This window comes from Rana temporaria, chromosome 1 (assembly GCF_905171775.1).
Source record: "Rana temporaria chromosome 1, aRanTem1.1, whole genome shotgun sequence".
Classification (NCBI taxonomy): Eukaryota; Metazoa; Chordata; class Amphibia; order Anura; family Ranidae; genus Rana; species Rana temporaria.
In genome coordinates this window covers 268,062,909-268,084,012 of record NC_053489.1, presented here as the reverse complement: position 1 = coordinate 268,084,012, position 21,104 = coordinate 268,062,909, and the positions used below count along the sequence as shown (strand labels likewise).

General features: G+C 43.5%; 1 protein-coding gene across 2 annotated transcripts in view; it reads right to left on the bottom strand.

Moving 5' to 3' along the window:
• FANCC (FA complementation group C) overlaps positions 1 to 21,104 on the bottom strand; it is a 306,329-nt gene that overhangs the window by 140,105 nt on the left and 145,120 nt on the right. For both annotated transcript variants that reach the window (XM_040355483.1, XM_040355482.1), the window contains exons 5-6: positions 10,804 to 10,917; positions 6,538 to 6,596 (exon numbers count right to left, since the gene is read on the bottom strand). In XM_040355483.1, coding sequence (XP_040211417.1) covers positions 6,538 to 6,596; positions 10,804 to 10,917 — 173 coding nt within the window. The remainder of the gene's footprint in view (positions 1 to 6,537; positions 6,597 to 10,803; positions 10,918 to 21,104) is intronic.

Genomic DNA, 21,104 nt, shown 5'->3' with positions numbered 1-21,104 from the left:
GGACCTTGTGATCACAGGTCGTGATGAAGCGGAAGCTTCCACGGCGTTCCTACTGCCATCTTTATGATCTCAGCGTACCAGGGTCTTCTGGGCCAATCTGGAGCCACTAAGATTACTGGAATTTCTTCCTTCTTTATTCTGCAAATCAGTCTTTGTAGAAGGGGAATTGCTGGAAAGGCATAAATCAGTGAAAACCGATTCCATGGCACTACCAGTGCATCCGATTCGTAAGCCAGAGGATCTTTTGTCCTGGATACAAAATTGTCCAACTTCCTGTTGAACCTGGAAGCTAATAGGTCTACATCCGGGGTACCCCATTTCTGGCAAATGGCCTGAAAGATTTCAGAGTGGAGAGACCACTCTCCTGGTGATAACCGCTGGCTAAGTTCTCTACCCCTGGAATGAAAATTGCCGAAAGGCAAGGAATATGTTTTTCTGCCCATCTCAAGATGCGATTCACTTCCTTCTGGGTGCCCTGGCTGCGGGTGCCTCCTTGGTGATTGATGTAAGCCACTGCTGTAGCATTGTCGGACGGAATCCGAACAGGGTGGCCTTGTAACCTGCTTGTCCACGTTCTGAGGGCCAAATATACTGCCCGCAACTCCAGTAGGTTGATGGGTAAGTTTGTCTCAGCTTTGGTCCAGATTCCCTGGGCTGAAGCCTCTTCCAATACAGCTCCCCAGACCTTTAGGCTGGCATCTGTTGACACCACCTTCCAGGTGATTGGGCAAAAAGATCTTCCCTTCTGTAAGTTCTTGGTCCTTAACCACCAACTGAAGTCCTGGCGCGCCTGTGAAGACAGGTGCATGGGTAAATCCAGAGCCTGAATGTTCCTGTTCCAGGCCGTTAAAATATCGCCGAATAGATGGCTTTCTCTTTCCCTTCACCTTGTGGATCAGATCCCTTAGGGATTTGATCTTTGACTCTGGTAGAAACACACGGCTTTTGGATGTATCTATGATCATACCCAGATACTCTACCCTTCTTTGGGCTTATAGCGAGGATTTTTGTAAGCTTGTTATCCATCCTAATCTCTCCGGGTATCCTTCTGTAGTGGATACCGCGTGATTCAATCCTGCCATTGATTGATCTACCATGAGTAGATCGTCCAGATAGGCTGTTATCACTATGCCCTGTGCTCTGAGATTTGCTAGCAGAGGGGCTAGTACCTTTGTAAACACTCGGGTGCGGTGGCTACGCCGAAGGGCAGAGCTACAAATTGGAAGTGGCGATGCTCTACCGCAAACCTTAAGAATCTCTGGTGAGTGGGATGGATAGGTACATGTAAATAGGCGTCCTTGAAGTCTATTGACACCATGAATTCTCTGACGAGAATTCTCTGGCGACTACTGAATGAATAGTTTCCATTCGGAAATGGCGAATGTTCAGAAACTGATTTAGAGATCTTAGATCCAGAATAGGTCTGATGTCTCTGTTTGGTTTTGGGATCACAAAGAGGTTTAAGTAAAAACCTGAACCTTGCTCCCTTAAGGGTACTTCTGTGATTACCCATTGGGACAGCAAGTGATCCAATCCCTTGAAGAAAGGTGCACTTTTTAGAGCATCTTTTGAGAGGTCTGAACTTCGGAATTGTGAAGATAGGATTTCTCTGAACTCCAGCTTGTACCCTAGGGATACCGTGGATTTCCCCCATCTGTCCTGGATCTCTGTCTGCCATACCGCAGAAAACTGCCGAAGCCGTCCCCCCACTCGGCCGAGCGGGGGGCGCCTCTTCATGCTGAGGTTTTGGAGTTCTGCTTGCTAGCCTTAAAACCCCACTGTTTCTTGCCTCTCTGAGGCTGCTCTTCCTTGGCTTTTGTGGCTGGCTGAAGATGCCGTCACCACTGGCTAGAGACGGCTTTACCAGGAGCCAGGGACAGAGAACGTTTAAAACAAGGTCACTTGTTTTTCTTTTTCTCTGGTAATAACGTAGACTTCCCGCTGGAAATCTTTTGGATATATTTCTCCAAGTCCTCCCCGAAGAGGCTTTCCCCATGAAAAGGAAAACTTGCTAGAAGCTTCTTGCATGGTACTTCCGCAGACCAATGCTTTAAACCAAAGAACTCTGTGCATATGCACTAACTGGAGTGCCAGACGAGATGCTTGCTGGACCAAGTCTCTCATAGCATCTATAGTAAAACACAAGGCCTTGGGAAAATGTTCCCACAACCTGGCCTATTCTGGAGACAACTCCTTAAGCCCTTTCTTTACCTGATCCTTGAGGACCTGGCACATGCCCACTGTGGCTACTGCAGGTTGTGCCACTGCACCTGCCAACATGAAGGAGGATTTCAATAAGGATTCCAACCTTTATTCTGAAGGGTCTTTAAACACCTATACGTCATCTACCGGACAAATCAGTTTCTTGTTTACACAAGATATGGCTGCGTCTACCGCAGGTAAACTGCACTTCTTGATAAACTCTTCCTCCATAGGATAAAGAATTTCACATTTCTTTGGCGGAGAAAAACGCTTGTCTGGATGTAACCAGTCTGTGTAAATTAGCTTCTTTAACAGCGGATGAACTGGAAAAGAGCCTGAACTCTGCAGAGATTTTAGTGACCCTAGAGAGGAGACAGGTAATTCCGACTCCGAAGGGGGCAGTCTGAATGAAGTGCGTACCGCTTCCGCATAACATTGCACATGCGATCTCAGCATCTGGGAGGCAGAAAAGGTCTCCTCTGATACCCCTGAGCCGTCCGACTCCTCATCTCTGTCCTCTGCAGATTCTTCCTCCTTCTCCTCTTCAGATCTTTCTGATAGAGGATCTATCGCTGACGAAGGAGATCTACTTCTCTTTTTGTCCCTTTGAGAGGACTTAGCGATTAAGGTCGCAATCTTTTCCTCTAATTTCTCCATGGCTGCCGTAAAAGTGTCTTCAGTGACATAAGCAGACCCAGGTGCCACCGGAGAGACTCCTGAAAGTGGCAAAGGATCCTCCTGTATAGGCAAATCAAGGCTTACAGGGGAGGATGGTACCAAACAGGCGCGGGAAGAACCCCCTGTCTCCGGCGGTGCTGACTTTTTATTTCTAGTCCCTGGACCTTTCCTAAGGTAAGACATTTCAAAGCAACAAGCCGAGGTACCAATATGCATATACTACTGTGCTCAGTTTAGCAATCTACATGACAGTATGCAACTTAAACACATAGGTTCAATGCAAAGGGTAGGTGTCTCTCTTTAGTAGTACCACCAACCACCTTAACTCACGTGCCCCAAGCTGCTGTGTCCCAAGGGAGAGCTGCTGTATGTGCTGGCCTTTTCTGCTGCAGCTGCTGGGCGCCATCTTCAAAAGTTTTGGTGTGCCCGCTACCCCGCATGTAATGCCGCTGCTGCGGCTGCCTGGAGGCATGGGGAGAACTTCTGTACCCCCTTTGGGACCCTTTAATCTCCCCCTCTTTCTTTCACCAGCGCTGGGAGGCAGAGCTCTGCAGGAGAAGTGTGTGACTGGGCTCTGGCACGTGTGAGGTCTGAGGTAAGCAGGTTTAACTCTTTACTCCCTCCGGTGCCCGTTTTTGAGAAGACGCCTCCCTAAAAAAAAAATTGGGAAAAGGTCCTAAGATACACATAGGCTCCTTTTCCCTTACCTTATCCCCGCCGCAGGGTTACTCCCAGTCTTCACCCATCTCTGCGGGCTTTGTGTGCCAACATTCAGGGGTCTGGGTTCCTATTTAAAGGATACCTCTTCCCTGGGCCTTGTAAAACACTCTGACCAGGCCTTTTAGCTGCAATAGTGAAAGTGCTGGAACCTCAGAGCCCAGTCCTCCAAGGAGAGACATTACAGGCGACGCCTCCTGCGAGACGCCCGAGTCACATCCAATTTTGGCTTAAATTCAGCGTCCTGGATGGACCCGGCTGTCTAGCTCTTCTGTCCCTAAGCAGGGTTTGCTTGAGCTTTCCTTTGCACTATCCCATGCGTCCAATCCTTAGACACTGGCGGAAAAAACTGAGGTGCTCCCCTGATGGGAGGGGCTATATGGAGGGAAACTGTCTCTGATTGGTTGCGCCAGTGCCCAATCACTGTGTGCATACAACCCATTATGTAATGATTAATGGCTCTGTGTCCCGTGGTATACGATAAAGAAAAGAGCATTTTAGCTTGCACATGATTGGATAATAAAATCAGCAGAGCTTCCCTTAATTTCAGATCTACTCCTCAGATTTACAGCGACTGCACTTCAGAGTGCACTTTCAGTGCAATTTCAAGTGCACTTTGCACTTGTAGTTTGCACTTGTAGTGCAACGTCAATTTGCCCCTCGTAAATAACCCCCACTGACCGAAAGTCAGTCAATTCCTGCTGAACCAGACAATTTTCAGGCAGTGGGTATCCAGCTTTATTTTCTCCAATAAAATTGATAAATAAGTCATCTCCCTGCAAGCATACAGCAAAAAAGCAAGAAGATACCTTCTCCAGATTTAATAAAGAGTAGTAGAGCTGGCATAGGCAAAAGCTGGTGTATGAAGTTGACGATTATTCTGAGGTAAATAAAAGAGGGTATATGGAGGATGGAAATGGTGAGGGGAAGTGGGTGCTTGATTATTAATAGGCATATTTACAATAATGGCGCACACTAACAGAAGATTTAATAGTTTTCCATAAAAAGTCCTTTGAGCTGAAAGCTCTAGAGTGAGAAAACAGTCTTTTGATCTGGGCAGCCTTGTGTGGGGAGCCGAAGCCGGACTCCAAAACATGAAACAGAGAAAACAAAAACAGGCGCCACTTAGAAAACTGTAAACTTTAATATAAAAGTAATTTCACAACTTTCAAGCTTGAAAAAGGTGCACGCTGTGACTCCTAGTAATTCACGGTGCATGCACCGAAACGCGTTGCATCTTGGTCCTCAGAAGTGACGTCATTCCCCCTCACGCTGTTGCGTCCCAGCAAGACCCATCACGTGCACTCCAGCCCTCTATCTGGTTGCCGCTGAGCCTACCCGGAAATCGCTCGTCAGTGAACCAGGCACTTGCTCCTTTACATTGCAGCACAAGCGCAGCAAACGAATCTCATAGCGACAAGGGACTACACATCTCGGCTGAGAATTGACTGCCATCTGGACCACATCTACATGCCTGAACACAGTTATTTCAATGTGAGTGCTTTGATATTACTTTTAAAATTAAAGTTTACAGTTTTCTAAGTGGCGTCTGTTTTTGTTTTCTCTGTTTATTAATAAGCATAGCTATCCTTCCAATAATTTCCCCTTATAGTAAGTGGTCTCCCAGCCAATGCAAATGGCTATATTGCAGCGACTATCCAAGGTATAATAACATGTAACTAAACAACTAATTATTACAGGGTGTAAATGTAAACTTAATCAAAATCTATTAGGTAGATTCACGTACAGAGGACTAACTTTAGGTTGGCCTAGCCTAGTGTTTTTGGGCTACACCGCTGTAAATTAACTAGGCTAGTAGTGATTCTCAAACCACTTACCTGCTAATTTTCGGCGGCGTAGCCTAAACCGAACGGGCGTAAGGGCGCCTAATTCAAATTACTAGGAGGGGGGCGTGTAGTATGGAAATGAGGCTTGACCTCACGTTTTTTGACGTTTTCGCGTACTGCGCATGCGCCGGGCGCCTACATTTCCCAGGGCGCATTGCGGCTAAGTAGGCCGTACGGGCCTATTGATTTTGACACGTACGTAAACAACGTAAATCCCGATTCGCGGACAACTTGCGCAAACGACGTAAAAAATTCTAACCTCGCGGCGGGAACGGCGGCCATACTTAACATTGTTATTCCACCTCATAGGTGGAATAACTTTAGGCGGCCTATCGCGTACGGAAACTACGTTAATCGACTGCGGCGGGCTTGCGTTCGTTCGGGAATGGTCGTAAATGCTCATTTACATAATCTACGCCGGCCACAATGGAAGCGCCACCTAGCGGTAAGCCAAAACATTGCAATCGTCCTATCTTAGATATGTTTAAGTGTATCTCTGTTAGAGAATACACTTAAACATAGGTCGGCTTAGATTCAGAGTTAGGTCGGCTTATCTGTAGATAAGCCGGCCTAACTCTTTGTGAATCTACCTACATGTGTCTTGCATTATTATATTACAAATAAACACAATAACAGTGACTGTAGACAGAAATGTAGTATTCAAAGGCATACCTTCCAACTTTCTGAGATGGGAATGGGGGACACTTATCAGCAAAAGTATGCAGGCATAGGACACACCCCTTGCCACGCCCCTTAAAGGAGCATTGTACAAAAAACAAGATTGGTTAAACCATTTTTTTTGCCATTACTATTTCTTTATATTGGCTTCTGGAATTTACAAATGCAGCAATTTAGAAATCAGATGAAAGGTTTGGCACTGGAAAACACTTTTTGATAAAAAAAAAAGTGCATTTTATATACATCTATATAAATCAGACCAAAATGAGGGACAAATGAGGAGGAATGAGGGACAGAGGGACATTGCTCCAAATCAGAGACAGTCCCTCGAAATCAGGGACAGTTGGGAGCTATGTTCAAAGGCCTGATAACTATTGCATACAGATATTATCAATATAAAAAGTAAAACACTTACTCTTTTTTGTTTTCATCTGACCAGCTTCTTTTAATCTGAATAATTAATGATGAAATGATCTGTGGAAAAAAATATGTTAATGTTGCTACCCCTAAGCAAAAATCTATAATTATGCATTGTGGATACAATCCACTCACTTTAAAATATTAGTTCCTTAAAAAATAAATAAAATGAAAGTGTATGCTGTATTCAGTGGTTTAATCCCCAGAACCAGAACAAATATTACATTTGTACAGCACAAGTTTTCAGTCAAGTCTCTAAAGTAGAAAACCTATAAGATCTGTTTCACACAGGCTTCAACTTGTATAAGAGCTGTGTGAACAGCAAGCTTTGACAAAGCATTTTCAGAGCTTTCGAAAAGCTTTGTTGAAGCTATTAAATTACCATCCAGCTGAACACAGATCCTAATAATGTGAGTGTTGATTGCCACTTTAAGGAAAAATCTGCTAGCAGGCTTTCAACAAATTTCAAAAAGTGCTGAAGCATGTTCACAACTTGCTTAAGGTGGCAATCAACACACCTATTAGGATCGGTAGTCAACATTTGGAGAGTGGAGCTCAATCATGCATTAAAAGCTTCAACAAAGTTTGTTGAAAGTTCTGCAAATGCTTTGTCAAAGCTTGCTGTTCACACTGCTCTTATACAAATTGAAACCAGTGTTAAACAGGCCTAAGAAAAGGGAATTTCACAGACATTTTAGCAGAGAGCATCCCATATGACTTTGGCCAGTCAACTTTGAGTAGGGATGAGCTCCGGCACAGTACACGTGCAGAGCCCGCCAGGAAGTCTGCACGGCGCTGCGCTAACCACAGGCATTTCCCGATCTCTGCAGCCGAGCATCGGGACAATGTCTCCCTGCCTGTGATTAGCGCAGCGCCATGCAGAATTCCTGGCGGGCTCTGCACGTGGACTGTGCGAACACGCCAGAGCTCATCCTTAACTGTGAGCAAGCTTTTAGAAAAATGCACATGTTAAGAGGATACTGAGTTTTATTTCTGATGTAACAACCTGTACACAAAATCCTGATTGCGCAAAGAAAGCGTCAAATGACTTGGCATTTGACCACAGCTTACAAAGAAAAAGAAAATACAAGGCAAAAGGTTAAATCTGCAAACATGTGTTCGTTGATTGGATAGACTAAGGGCAGCCATTGCCACCTAAAAATGCTAGTTACCTGGCTGTATCTGGCTCTGGCACTTTCTAAGGCTCCAACCCCAGGTCAGAAAAAGCCAGAGTGAATCCAAAACTCCTGACTTGCATTCGTCAAAGGAAAGGAAAAACATTTTTTCCCTAAATAGTTTCCTTTCCCTTAGTGAAGTCCTCCTTCACTTATCTCATCCTTCCATTTTGCTTTTAAATGTCCTTATTTCTTCTGAGAAATGCTCACTTCCTGTTCTTCTGTCTGTAACTCACCACCGTAATGCAAGGCTTTCTTCCTGGTGTGCAGAAAGCCTCTTGAGGGATTTTGCAAAAGCGTTGGACACAGTTCCCCATAAACTTTTACTGTACAAAGTAAGGTCCATTGACATGGACCATAGGGTGTGTACATGGATTGAAAACTGTATGCAAGGGCGAGTACAGAGAGTGGTGATAAATGGGGAATACTCGCAATGGTTAGGGGTGGGAAGTGGGGTCCCCCAGGGTTCTGTGTTGGGACCAATCCTGTTCATAAACGACCTGGAGGATGGGGTAAACAGCTCAATCTTTGTATTTGCAGACGACACTAAGCTAAGCAGAGCAATAACATCTCTGCAGGATGAGGAATCCTTGCAAGAAGATCTGAACAAATTATTGGGGTGGGTAACTGCATGGCAGTGACAAATGTAAAATAATGCATATGGGTGGCAAAAATATGAATGCAATCTACTCACTAGAGGGGTGAACCTCTGGGGGAATCTAGGATGGAAAAGGACCTGGGGGTCCTAGTAGAAGACAGGCCTCAGCAATGGCATGCAATGCCAAGCTGCTGCTAACAAAGCAAACATAATATTGGCATGCATTAAAAAGGGGATTAACTCCAGGGATAAAGCGATAATTCTCCCGCTCCACAAGACTTTGGTCCGGCCTCACCTGGAGTATGCTGTCCAGTTCTGGGCACCAGTCCTCAGGAAGGGTGTACTGAAAATGGAGCGAGTCTAGAGAAGGGCACAACACTAATAAAGGGAATAGAGGATTCTAGTTATGAAGAAAGGTTGCGAGCACTGAACTTATTTATTCTCTCTGGAGAAGAGACACTTGAGATGGCATATGATTTCAATTCAACGTACTGGTGACCTCACAATAGGGATAAAACTTTTTTGCGGAAGGGAATTTAATGAGGTTTAACCTTAAACTGCATAGAGGGTTCTTTACTGTAAGAGCCGTAAGGATGTGGAATTCCCTTCCACAGGCGGTGGTTTTAGTGAGGGGCATCGATAGTTTAAAAAAAAATATTAGATAAGCACCTTAACTACCCTAACATACAGGGATATATAATGTAATACTGACATATATTCACACACATAGGTTGGACTTAATGAACTTTTTCAACCTCACCTACTATGTAACATTGTATATTTTTTTTTTACTTCTTGATAAATAGTATTACACAGATTATTTGTTGGCTTATGAACCCCACATACTAACCCTTTGCCCATTAATAAAGCAGTTGTATAGCCTAAATGTCACAATATTGTTGCTTTAAAAAATAATATAGCACATTAATAAAACTCAGCTTTCTGCTTAATTAATTTTAATTAATTGGCATGGCGGGTTGAAATTTTGTTACATAACTTTGAAAAGTCATGCGACAGGGTTCTCATCCTCTACTATGTTATACAGAGGTCCCCCTGCAAAAGACCATAGCATTAAACAAAAAATGTGCAAAGTGATATTAACCAGGATTAAAGACACAGCTCCAGCATGCTCACCTTTAAAAAAAAGACAGCAACGGCAACTCACACTTCTGCACTAATATATTATTTTTAAATCTTAAACTTCATTGTAAGGGCCCATTCACACCAGTGCTGCGCTGGCTCTGTCCTGATGTAAGAGTAAACTGCCTTATGTCCTATTGTTTCAGTTCATACCAACATGCTGCATTGGTATGTGCTGTAAAACATCTCAACGCACTGCAGCACATAACAGTACATTGAAAAGTTAAATGATAATGGGGGTGCTGCAATATGAATCAGTCTAAATAGTAGCCAGGTCCATTGACACAGACAGCAGGACTTGGCCCATCCCTCGGCTCCCGTGACACTGGATTTGATTGACAGCCATTGGCTCCTGCTCCTATCAATCTGTCCAATGGGGGTTTGAAACAGTAAAGAGGGAAGAAAAGAAAAAGGCGTACCAGCCTAGTGTATTACCATAGACAATTTAATGAATTAAAAATGTAATAAAAACTATCCACAAGAGAAGCAACATAGGAGGCTTGTCGACAACATTGTAGTAGATACCCCTCGAACCAGTCTGCTGGGCTCTGATGAAGAGGTCTTTATAGCCTCGAAACACGTCAGCCGGCAGTGACATACCTTCATTCCCCCCATTTGGAGTGTGGTTCGAGAGGTATCTACTACAGTGTTGTTGACAAGCCTTCTATGTTGCTTCCTTTGTGAGTATTTTTTATTACATTTTTAATTCATTAAATTGTCTACGGTAATACAATAGGCTGGTGCGCCTTTTTCTTTTCTTCCCTCTTTTCTGCTACTAGGATTTTCCCCATCATGAAGGGCAGCAAGGCCACTGTTACCAGTTTTGACAATTTTTTCATGGAACATTGACCACTGGACAATCCACTCGTGCGCAGGAGTTTTTGTTTTCTGTGTCTAAAGTACTAGGGTTTGAAACAGTGTCTGGAGCTGCTGTGCTCATTCTCATCTCTAGGACGATTGGGTTCAGGTAAGAAAAAGGGGGGCTCTGGGCGGCTGCTGCAGCACAGAAGGTTTTTCACCCTAATGCATAGAATGCATTAAGGTAAATAAACCTTGAGACTTTACAACTTCTTTAAGCAGGCTGCAATACATAGTGGTAGTCTACAGTGAGTTGCCAGACCTGGCTGTGCTGACTGGCACAGTGCTAGGATTACAAGAGGAAATTAACAGAATGACAAATCCTTCAGCAGGTAAACCAGCTCACATAGATGTACTTCAACTGTATATTCAGGTAATGGCCTGAAGTTTAGCTTTTAATCAGTGGTTTTATAAGATGGTAACCTTATGCTTTAGTGTTCAGCCAATAGTACATTTCTAGAACAGTTACAATTTTAAAACAAGAAATGCTTACATTTTTTAAAAGCAAATCATAGTATTCAGCAGTTGAACATCCCAGCTGGCCAATGATTTCCATTTCTCCATTTCTTTTTTGTTCAGATGAGGAAAACAGATGACAAACTAGTTTCTTTGAGAAGACAGAAAACACAAACAAAAACACCATTATTTAAATTTGTAGTTTTACTTCTACAAGCATACATTTATAATTAACCACTTGCCGACCTCCTCATGTACATATACGTCAGCAGAATGGCACGGACAGGCACATGTATGTACCTGTACGTGCTCTGCTTGACGTGGGTCGGGGGTCCGATCGGGACACCCCCCCCCCCCGGTACATGCGGCGGTCGGGTTCCCTCGGGGAGCAATCCGGGACGACGGCGCGGCTATTCGTTTATAGCCGCCCCGTTGCGATCGCTCCCCGGAGCAGAAGAACGGGGAGAGCCGTATGTAAACACGGCTTCCCCGTGCTTCACTGTGGCGGCGCATCGATCGAGTGATCCCTTTTATTAGGGAGACTCGATCGATGATGTCAGTCCTACAGCCACACCCCCCTACAGTTGTAAACACACACTAGGTGAACCCTAAATGTTACAGCGCCCCCTGTGTTTAACTCCCAAACTGCAACTGTCATTTTCACAACAAACAATGCAATTTAAATGCATTTTTTGCTGTGAAAATGACAATGGTCCCAAAAATGTGTCAAAATTGTCCGAAGTGTCCGCCATAATGTCGCAGTCACGAAAAAAAATCGCTGATCGCCTCCATTAGTAGTAAAAAAAAATAAAAAAAATAAAAATGCAATAAAACTATCCCCTATTTTGTAAACGCTATAAATTTTGCGCAAACCAACCGATAAACGATTATTGCGATTTTTTTTACCAAAAATAGGTAGAAGAATACGTATCGGCCTAAACTGAGGAAAAAAAATTATATATGTTTTTGGGGGATATTTATTATAGCAAAAAGTAAAAAAATATTGCATTTTTTTCAAAATTGTCACTCTATTTTTGTTTATAGCGCAAAAACTAAAAAACGCAGATGTGATCAAATACCACCAAAAGAAAGCTCTATTTGTAAGGAAAAAAGGACACCAATTTTGTTTGGGAGCCACGTCGCACGACCGCGCAATTGTCTGTTAAAGCGACGCAGTCCCGAACTGTAAAAACACCTTGGGTCTTTAGGCAGCATATTGGTCCGGGGCTTAAGTGGTTAAAGTGGATTTGGTTATCCTCCTTTATAGTTAAATTGCAGTTCATTTAGAAAAGAATATACACTATGAAAGCATTTAAGTAACACAAATTTCTCTCATCACTCTAGGTGGGTAAAGATGCAGTACAATGCTCTCCACTTAGCATTAACAAAATCTTATGGCACCATCTCTGGACAAACAGAACTGCTCACTCATTTAAAGCTTGGCATATCTTAAATGGCTTGAAGGACAACGTCATTTGTCAATTGGTGGATGTGAAGGGATGTGTTTCCGCGCCAAAATTAAATAATTAATACCAATTTCACAAATTGAAAAAAAGGGGTTAACTACTTAAATACCAAGCAGCTCCTCTGAGTCAAAATATCAGAAAATATTGTGCAATGGAATGGTGGTGTGAAAGAGGGCGCTAGAGGACCACGAAAGATATGTCGGAGGCAGTCTGACATTTTCGCTCCCCAGCTGATCCCGCACATAGACGCTGCCGAATCTGATTGGGACTCCCCGCACCGCGAGTGACCTGTACACATCCAGAGAGAGCCCATATCCACCAGTGCATGCAGTCCTAGTGCCTGGTAGGCACCTACAAAGTAAGGGGCCATTCAGCCATTTCGTTTTTTTATATTTTTTAATAAAGCAATAATGCACTATTAGTTCTCCTCTGTTTTTGTTGATGGATTCCCGGGATATCATTGGTCTAAACATCATAGCAGTCTGAATAGCTGGTGAACAAGTGTGCAGGCACTGAAACCTGCTCAGCTCAGCAGACCTTTCTTTTTAATTAAAGAGGTCCACACTTTCCGGTAAGAGCATTACTTGACCAGAACACATCGGGTGAAGCTTTACAGTTGGTGGTGGCTGCAATATCACTCACATTTCATCGCATGATTACCAATTTTCTTGGGAAGATTACACATTATGGACTGCAATTTTGATTGTGTTATTTAGAGACACTCTATCACCTCTCTTTTTTTCACAGCATCGATTCATGTTCACGGTCTCGTAAACCATATATTTATATTTTTTGGCTTACTATTTCACAGTACCTGGCATATTATATTCATTATATTGTCTTTTTATTTGATATATCTATTCAGTATTGTGATACAATTTTTTGATTCTGTCACTGGAGTGTTTAATTTATTTAATATATCACACCCACTGTGAGGTCCCCCCCAGTGAGGGAGTCCAACAACTGGTGGATGCCCTGACTAGAAATAATGCATTGCTAGATCTACTAATTACAAACAATGCGATCTGATTGCAGTTGTTGAAATGAGGAATAACATAGAAAACAGCGATCACAGAGTAATTAAATTCAAACACAAATCATGGCTAGCTGCCATAGCCCCGGTATCCTGTTCTTCAGCTGGCGGTCTGCTTTCAGATAAAAGTGGTCTCTACGGCAGATGCACCGCAAGATCACTTATATTGGTGGCAGAAGAGGGTCCCTCTCCTGCCACTCTCTGGTGCAGTAAAATAAATAAGAAAAAAAAATAAAGACGATTTTTAAACGCGCCCCGTCACGCCGAGCTTGCATGCAGATGCGAACACATACGTGAGTAGCGCTGCATATGAAAATGGTATTCAAACCACACACGGGAGGTATCGCCTCACAGAGTGAGAGCAATAATTCTAGCCCTAGAGCTCCTTTGTAACATGCAATCTGTAGATTTTTTTCAATGTCGCATATGGAGATTTTTAAGGGTAAAATTTTGTCGCCATTCCATGAGCGGGCGCAACTTTGAAGCGTGACATGTTGGGTATCAATTTAATCGGCATAACATCATCTTTCCCAATATAAAAAAAAATTGGGCTAACTTTACTGCTGTCTTATTGTTTAATTCAAAAAAGTGATTTTTTTCCAAAAGACCGCTGCGCAAATATGGTGTGACAAAAAGTATTACAACGACCGACATTTTATTCTCTAGGGTGTGGGAAAAAAAACACACACACACAATGTTTGGGGGTCCTATGTAATTTCTAGCAAAAAAATTGGATTTTTATAACAGCTTACCTGTAAAATCCTTTTCTTGGAGTACATGACGGGTCACAGAGCCTAGTAATTACTAAGTGGGTTATATTCCACCTTCAGGTGCTGGACACTGGTGTAACCAATTAGACAGGAAGTTTCCACCCTATATAACCCCTCCCATACTGGGAGCATCTCAGGTTTTGTAGCAAAGCAATAAGTGTCCCAATGTCCCCAAACAAGAGGGGCGGGAGCTCTGTGTCCCGTGATGTACTACAAGAAAAGGATTTTACAGGTAAGCGGTTATAAAAATCCTATTTTCTTTATCGTACATCATGGGACACAGAGCCTAGTAATTACTACGTGGGATGTCCCAAAGCAATGCCTACTGAGGGGAGGGAGACACAAATAACGCAGACCGCCATCAGACGTGAGGACCTATACTGCTGCCTGCAGCATACTGCGCCAAAAAGCGGCATCCTCTTGCTATCTTACATTCACCTGATAGAAATTAGTGAATGTAAGCACCGACGACCAAGCTGCGGCTTTGAAAATCTGAGTCATAAAGGCTTGGTAATGCACCATGCATGAAGCGCTTACTATCCTGGTAGGGTGCACTCTAAAAGAAACAGGGGGAAACCCTCTCTTTAAATCACAAGCCTGAATAATAACCTAATGAATCAACATTGAAAACAGTTGATTTAGACGCTGCCTGCCCTTTCCTGGGGCCTCCTGGTAGCGCAACAACATCTGTTTTCCGTATCCAAGCAGCCACTTCAGAGAGGCCTTGACTTTTCTTACTCTAATGAGAGAGAGAGAGAGAGAGAGAGAGAGAGTGTAACCATTTTAACAGCTGATCTGAACACTGCTTGCCCATTTCTAGGGTCTTCTGGCAGCACAACAAAACGTCAGTTTCATATATCTGAAACCTTCAGATAGAGTTTTAACTGCTCTTATCTATATTTAGAGAAAAGCAATAACTTTTCCTTCCGCAGAACAAGGTTCTGGAAAAAAGAAAGGCAAGTATATCTTGATTCAAATGAAAACTAGATCCTTCTAGGAAATAAGGCTGGGTGAGGATTTAACATCACCCTATCCTTAAGAATAATTAAGTATGGCTCTATACAAAGAAAGTTGCCAATACTGAAACGCTCTTGCGGAGGCTACCACAACCAAAAACACCAATTCCCTTGTTAACAGGATGAAGGGAAATATGGTGCATCGGCCCAAGGTGCTGACCTTGTAAGCCGACAAAACTAGACTCAATCCCCCGAGCACAAGGGCGACCTAAGTGGCTGACTTATACTCGTTACTCCTTGTATAAATGTCGCGTTTAAACAGGAAAAGCCTCTTAGGGCTTTTTAACAGTGAAAAACCCCTCACAGGAAAGCCCCATACAAAAAAGAAAAAACACAGGCCAGATAACACAGTCCCCTCAGGAAGGCCCCCTCCCCCTGACAGCGGCAACGTTAGCAATGCAGCAAGGGAAAAGGAGCAGGGAAGGGAGAAGAAGAGGACCCCCGAACCCCAGGAATGCCCAGCCGTACCAACCCACCGAAGCGGGAGGGACTGTACTTACCCGTCCGAGCGAGGGTTTGCTGACACATTCCTGACAGAACTACAACCGCAATGGAGGTAGCTGTCGGCCCGGTCCACTGTGAGTGAGACAACACCACAGCCCAGTCAAATGTGTTCCTCGGAGCAAAGCTCACCGGCCACCCCAGGAGTCATGGGGTATGGCGTGGCAGACCCAGTCTCTTTGCAAAGGTGTGCCCACGCTTGCTGGTCAGACTGAGTAGACTACAAGGATCTATATTATCCAGCCTGTCTCTCAGCCTACAGTTGAAACAAGATTCTTCAAGAAAAAGTAAAATAAAATAAAATAAATTCTCCTCAGCGCTGGGCCCAAAGGGAGCAATACGTCTTTCTCCTTGCTAGGCAAAACGAAACTGAGGCTGCATGCTGCAGTGAGGGGTGTTCAACTCTGTTAATGTAACATGTATTTAATTATCTAACATGTTTCTGCCTAGTCCTCTCCTGTAAACAGGGAACATAACCCACTTGTCAAGATTTAAGGAGCTGTGTCCGTCCATGGACGATAAGAGAAAAGAGAATCGCCTGCCAATTCTGCATTCCATTAAATGACGATTGTCAATAGGCAAGGCACAAGCTCCTCTGCTGAGCACAGACAGACCCAATCTTCACCCATCACCGCGGGTTAAGTCAACAGACCTTCAGGGACCAGGATCCAAGACAGAGTTTCGACTCCCCTGGACCTGTACCGCATCTTGCCAGAAATCTTTTGGTATGTGGTTATAACCAAAGTACCGGGAACCCAGGATCCAGCCCTCCGAAGAGAGGCATTACAGGCAAAAACCTTGTGCTTCGGATACGAGGCCCCAGGTACCATCCACTTTGGCCCAAGGCACTTTGGATAGATCTGGTTTTCAAGGAGGCTATTCCAGCATGAATCCCTCCAGTGGAGCTCCTCAGAGCACATCTTCACTTGTGACCAACACCTTAGACACTGGCAAAAAAACTGAGGTGCTCCCAGTATGGGAAGGGTTATATAGGGAGGAAAGTATAAATGGAACATCTTAGGGTGATCTCGAGTAGTTGCCAACACCCCTGATAAACAGGAAATTGTGGAGAAACCCCCAAAGTGGGGCTTTTTAGGCAACAATATTTAAAGTAGTCAAAGTAGTACAAAAATAGTATTTTTAATGTTCAAGGAGAATAAACATATATAACACAGAAATGTTTAAAAACAATACATAAGGGGGTATCAATAGAAAACAGAGGCCATAATACAATTACAAGGCCCTACGTGTTTCAGATTGGCCTTCTTCAGGGGCCGAAGTGTATATGAAGTCAAAGGTGTTTTGAACACTTTTCTGGAAAAACAGAAAAATAAACATAACATATATGTTGCAAATAATCACATACAATAAGAAAGTGGCAATAAATACATCAAAGGGTACAGATAAAAACAACATACCACTCAGGACGCTTGATCAACCTTGCACACCCCAGAAAGGGACACCGCTAACAGGACGCAGAAAGATTCCTCAAAAAATAAGAGGAAAAGACACCGGCAGTCTTGAATCGCGATAAAGCAAAACCTCGGCCACAGTAGTCACAAAGTAGCATTTGGTAGTAATATTATTGCCTGTCCATAAAATGAGAGGACAGGATAAATATAAATAAAATACTGAGTATAATTACAAAAGATTTTTTATTTGTGTGTAAAAGCACTGCATACCTGTGATTAAGGATGAGTGTCATATATGATTGACTCTCCTATAAATAATCCTCAGCCGCCCAACAATGTCAGACATTGCTGGACGTCAGTGGTGCAAGCGGCACGTCTCTTTGGCTTTACAGAGCGTTTGCTCTATGCAAGTACTCTCCTTTTTGGGGTTTTATAATCTCCATTCTGTTTTTTTCTTATCAGTTTATTATTGTTTTCAATTGTCACCTACTTTATTTGCAGATCTGAGCCATCCAGCTCTTTACTGACTCCTCTGGCCAATCATATATGACACTCATCCTTAATCACAGGTATGCAGTGCTTTTACACACAAATAAAAAATCTTTTGTAATTATACTCAGTATTTTATTTATATTTATCCTGTCCTCTCATTTTATGGACAGGCAATAATATTACTACCAAATGCTACTTTGTGACTACTGTGGCCGAGGTTTTGCTTTATCGCGATTCAAGACTGCCGGTGTCTTTTCCTCTTATTTTTTGAGGAATCTTTCTGCGTCCTGTTAGCGGTGTCCCTTTCTGGGGTGTGCAAGGTTGATCAAGCGTCCTGAGTGGTATGTTGTTTTTATCTGTACCCTTTGATGTATTTATTGCCACTTTCTTATTGTATGTGATTATTTGCAACATATATGTTATGTTTATTTTTCTGTTTTTCCAGAAAAGTGTTCAAAACACCTTTGACTTCATATACACTTCGGCCCCTAAAGAAGGGCAATCCGAAACGCGTAGGGCCTTGTAATTGTATTATAGACTCTGTTTTCTATTGATACCCCCTTATGTATTGTTTTTAAACATTTCTGTGTTATATATGTTTATTCTCCTTGAACATTAAAAATACTATTTTTGTACTACTTTGACTACTTTAAATATTGTTGCCTAAAAAGCCCCACTTTGGGGGTTTCTCCACAATTTCATATAGGGAGGAAACTTCCTGTCTAATTGGTTACACCAGTGTCAAGCACCTGAAGGTGGAATATAACCCACTTAGTAATTACTAGGCTCTGTGTCCCGTGATGTGCGATAAAGATTTTTTTTTTATCTTGTTAACAATTATCAACAAATGAAAGCCCAATGTGTCCTAAAAAATAAATAAGGTATGATACACTAAGTAGTTGCGATGATGTGTACAGTTTTACTAACACATGACAAAGTTGCATTGGGCTTGAGCTTAAGGTTTGTTTTGACCCTGGTCGTGAAGGAGTCAAACCCCTCTACACATATCTACACCCCTGTGCCTTATCTTTCTCACCATAATACCAACTGTTTGATTTAACATCCCTAAGGCCTCGTACAAACGAGCGGATATCCGATGAAAACGGTCCGCCGGACCGTTTCCATCGGATATGTCCGCTGGCGGATTTTGATCTGATGGCTGTACACACCATCAGATCAAAATCCCCGCGGAAAACATGCGCGGTGACGTGGCCGCGCCGTCGCCACGACAATGACGTGGCGACGTGCGCGACCCTGGAAGGTAAATACTTTGACGCATGCAAGGGATGGGGATCGGGCGGACTTATCTGGTGAGTCTGTACAGACGACCGGATAAGTCCGAAGGACAGGATTCCAGTGGATAGATTTCTTAGCATGCTAAGAAATTTTTATCCGCTGGAAATCTGTCGGCTGGATTTTTATCCGCTGGAAAATGTCCGCTCGGGCCTACACACGACCGGATCTGTCCGCTGGAACTGATCCGCGGATAAATCCCAGTGGACAGATCCGGTCGTGTGTACGGGGCCTAAGCCCACACATACAGAGGACATTTGCTCTAAAAATTGGGCCAAAAACCTCATTGTGATCAAATTAAAAATCCTATAAGTAAGATTGCGTTTTAGTTATCCCCTTAATTTCAGCCTGATGTAGACTGCATTCACATGGGTGTACCTATCCATGTACACCCATGTGAAGGGTTGTTTTTGCCTGCATGGGATGCACAAGTGTTCTGTGCATCTGCATGCAGGCAATCACATTTACCTCTATTTGACAGCCGTGCAGGTGCGGGTGCATGTCACCTGCACGGCTGTCAAATTGAGACCAGCACTTGTGCTGAGTCCCAATAGACATAAATCATACTGCCTGCGCACAAATTCACGGAACACCTATGCAGCTCTTGTAAATAATGATGGCCTTTCGCATAGGTGTATGATTCAGTAGTTTAGGAGGAGTGAGAAGTTGATGTCACCAGAGCGGAATGATAGTGGGCAGTGAGGCAAGAAACTCCATGCTCCACCTCTCTGTCCCTGCAAAGTTGATAGGAGAGAACAGAAACAGGGGGAGCAGTAGGGGAATACGCATTGACAGAGTTGCTAGCTAGCAGAGAGATGCAGTGTCTGGGTAGTTGGGGTTCACTGACAGGGGAGCTCGGAGATAAGAAGGTTCAGTGTCAAGGGAGAATGGGGGGTAAAATGGTAGGAGTTCATGGTGCCTGGGGTACCGAGTTCTTTATAGGTCAGAATACAAAAGCTGTCTACTTGTAATCCTGCAGGGAAGCGTCTCTGACCAAGTGCCATCTGAACTGCATCACCTGCTGATCTAATGTAAATGCAAAGGGGTTCAATTAACACAGGAAGAAAGGTCATTAGGAGTATATTGTTTGTAAGGAAAGTTAGCCTTTAAGCCTCTTTTAAACCTATGCATAATGGGATATTCTGTGCTGTGCATTGCAATGTAAGTCAATTAGAATGGCACCATAATGCACAAGTACAGTAGGCGGCAATGGACTGTTATGCCCTGTACACACGATCGGTTCGTCTGATGAAAACGGACCGATGGATTCTTTTATCAGATATCCGATGAAGTGGACTTTCATCAGTCTTGCCTATACACCATCGGTTAAAAATCTGATTGTGTCCAACGCGGTGACGTAAAACACAACGACGTGCTGAGAAAAATGAAGTTCAATGCTTCCGAGCATGCGTCGACTTAATTCTGAGCATGCGTGGATTTTTGACCGATGGATTTCCCCACAGACGATCGTTTTTTTCTATCGTTTTTTTAACCATAAGAAAAATTTAAAACAGGTTCTATTTTTTTTCACCGATGGGAAAAAAAACGATGGGGCCCACACACGATCGGTTTGTCCGATGAAAACTGTCCATCGGTCCGTTTTCATCAGACAAACCGATCGTGTGTACAGGGCATAACACTGTAGTGCATCACAACACAATGTAAGTTAAACAGGATGTACCTGTATCTTTATTCAACATTACTAGTCATGGAACTAATGCCGCGTACACAAGATCGTTTTTCAGCATGTCGAAAAACAACGTTTTTTCCAACTTAATCATTAAAACAACGTTGCCCACACACGGTCGTTTAAAAAAAATGCTCTAGCAATGCGTGGTGATGTCGGCACTATAAAGGGGCAGTTCCATGCGGATGACGCCACCCTTGGGGCTGCTTTTGCTGATTTCCTGTTACTGGTGAGAGACGATTTGCGCTTTTCAGTCTTTGTGCTTTAAAGATCGTTTTCTGTCGTTCAGTTGGTGCTTGTGGGTTCGTATCTGTCTTTCAGTGCTTGTAGTCAGTTCGTATCTGTTTTTGCAGTGCGTTCTTGTCCGCTCGTTACTGTTTTTTAGGTCGTTTTTCAGAGGCCTTGCTGTTCTTTAGTGTGTTCTTTTAGTTCGATCTGATTAGACGACCGTTATCTAGCCATGTTACGGGTACGTTCTCGTCGCCGAGATCGTGCTGTGCTTGGTGCAGGGATTTCTGCTTTATCCCGGCTCCGGTCCATGAACAGGGTGAGGAGGAGTTTGTGGGCCAAGAATTGGTTTCTCCGCAGAGAAACCCTGATGATTTCAGGAATTTCCTGAGGATGTCTGACCCCGTATTCCAGCAGCTTTTGGCTTAGATGTCTCAGTA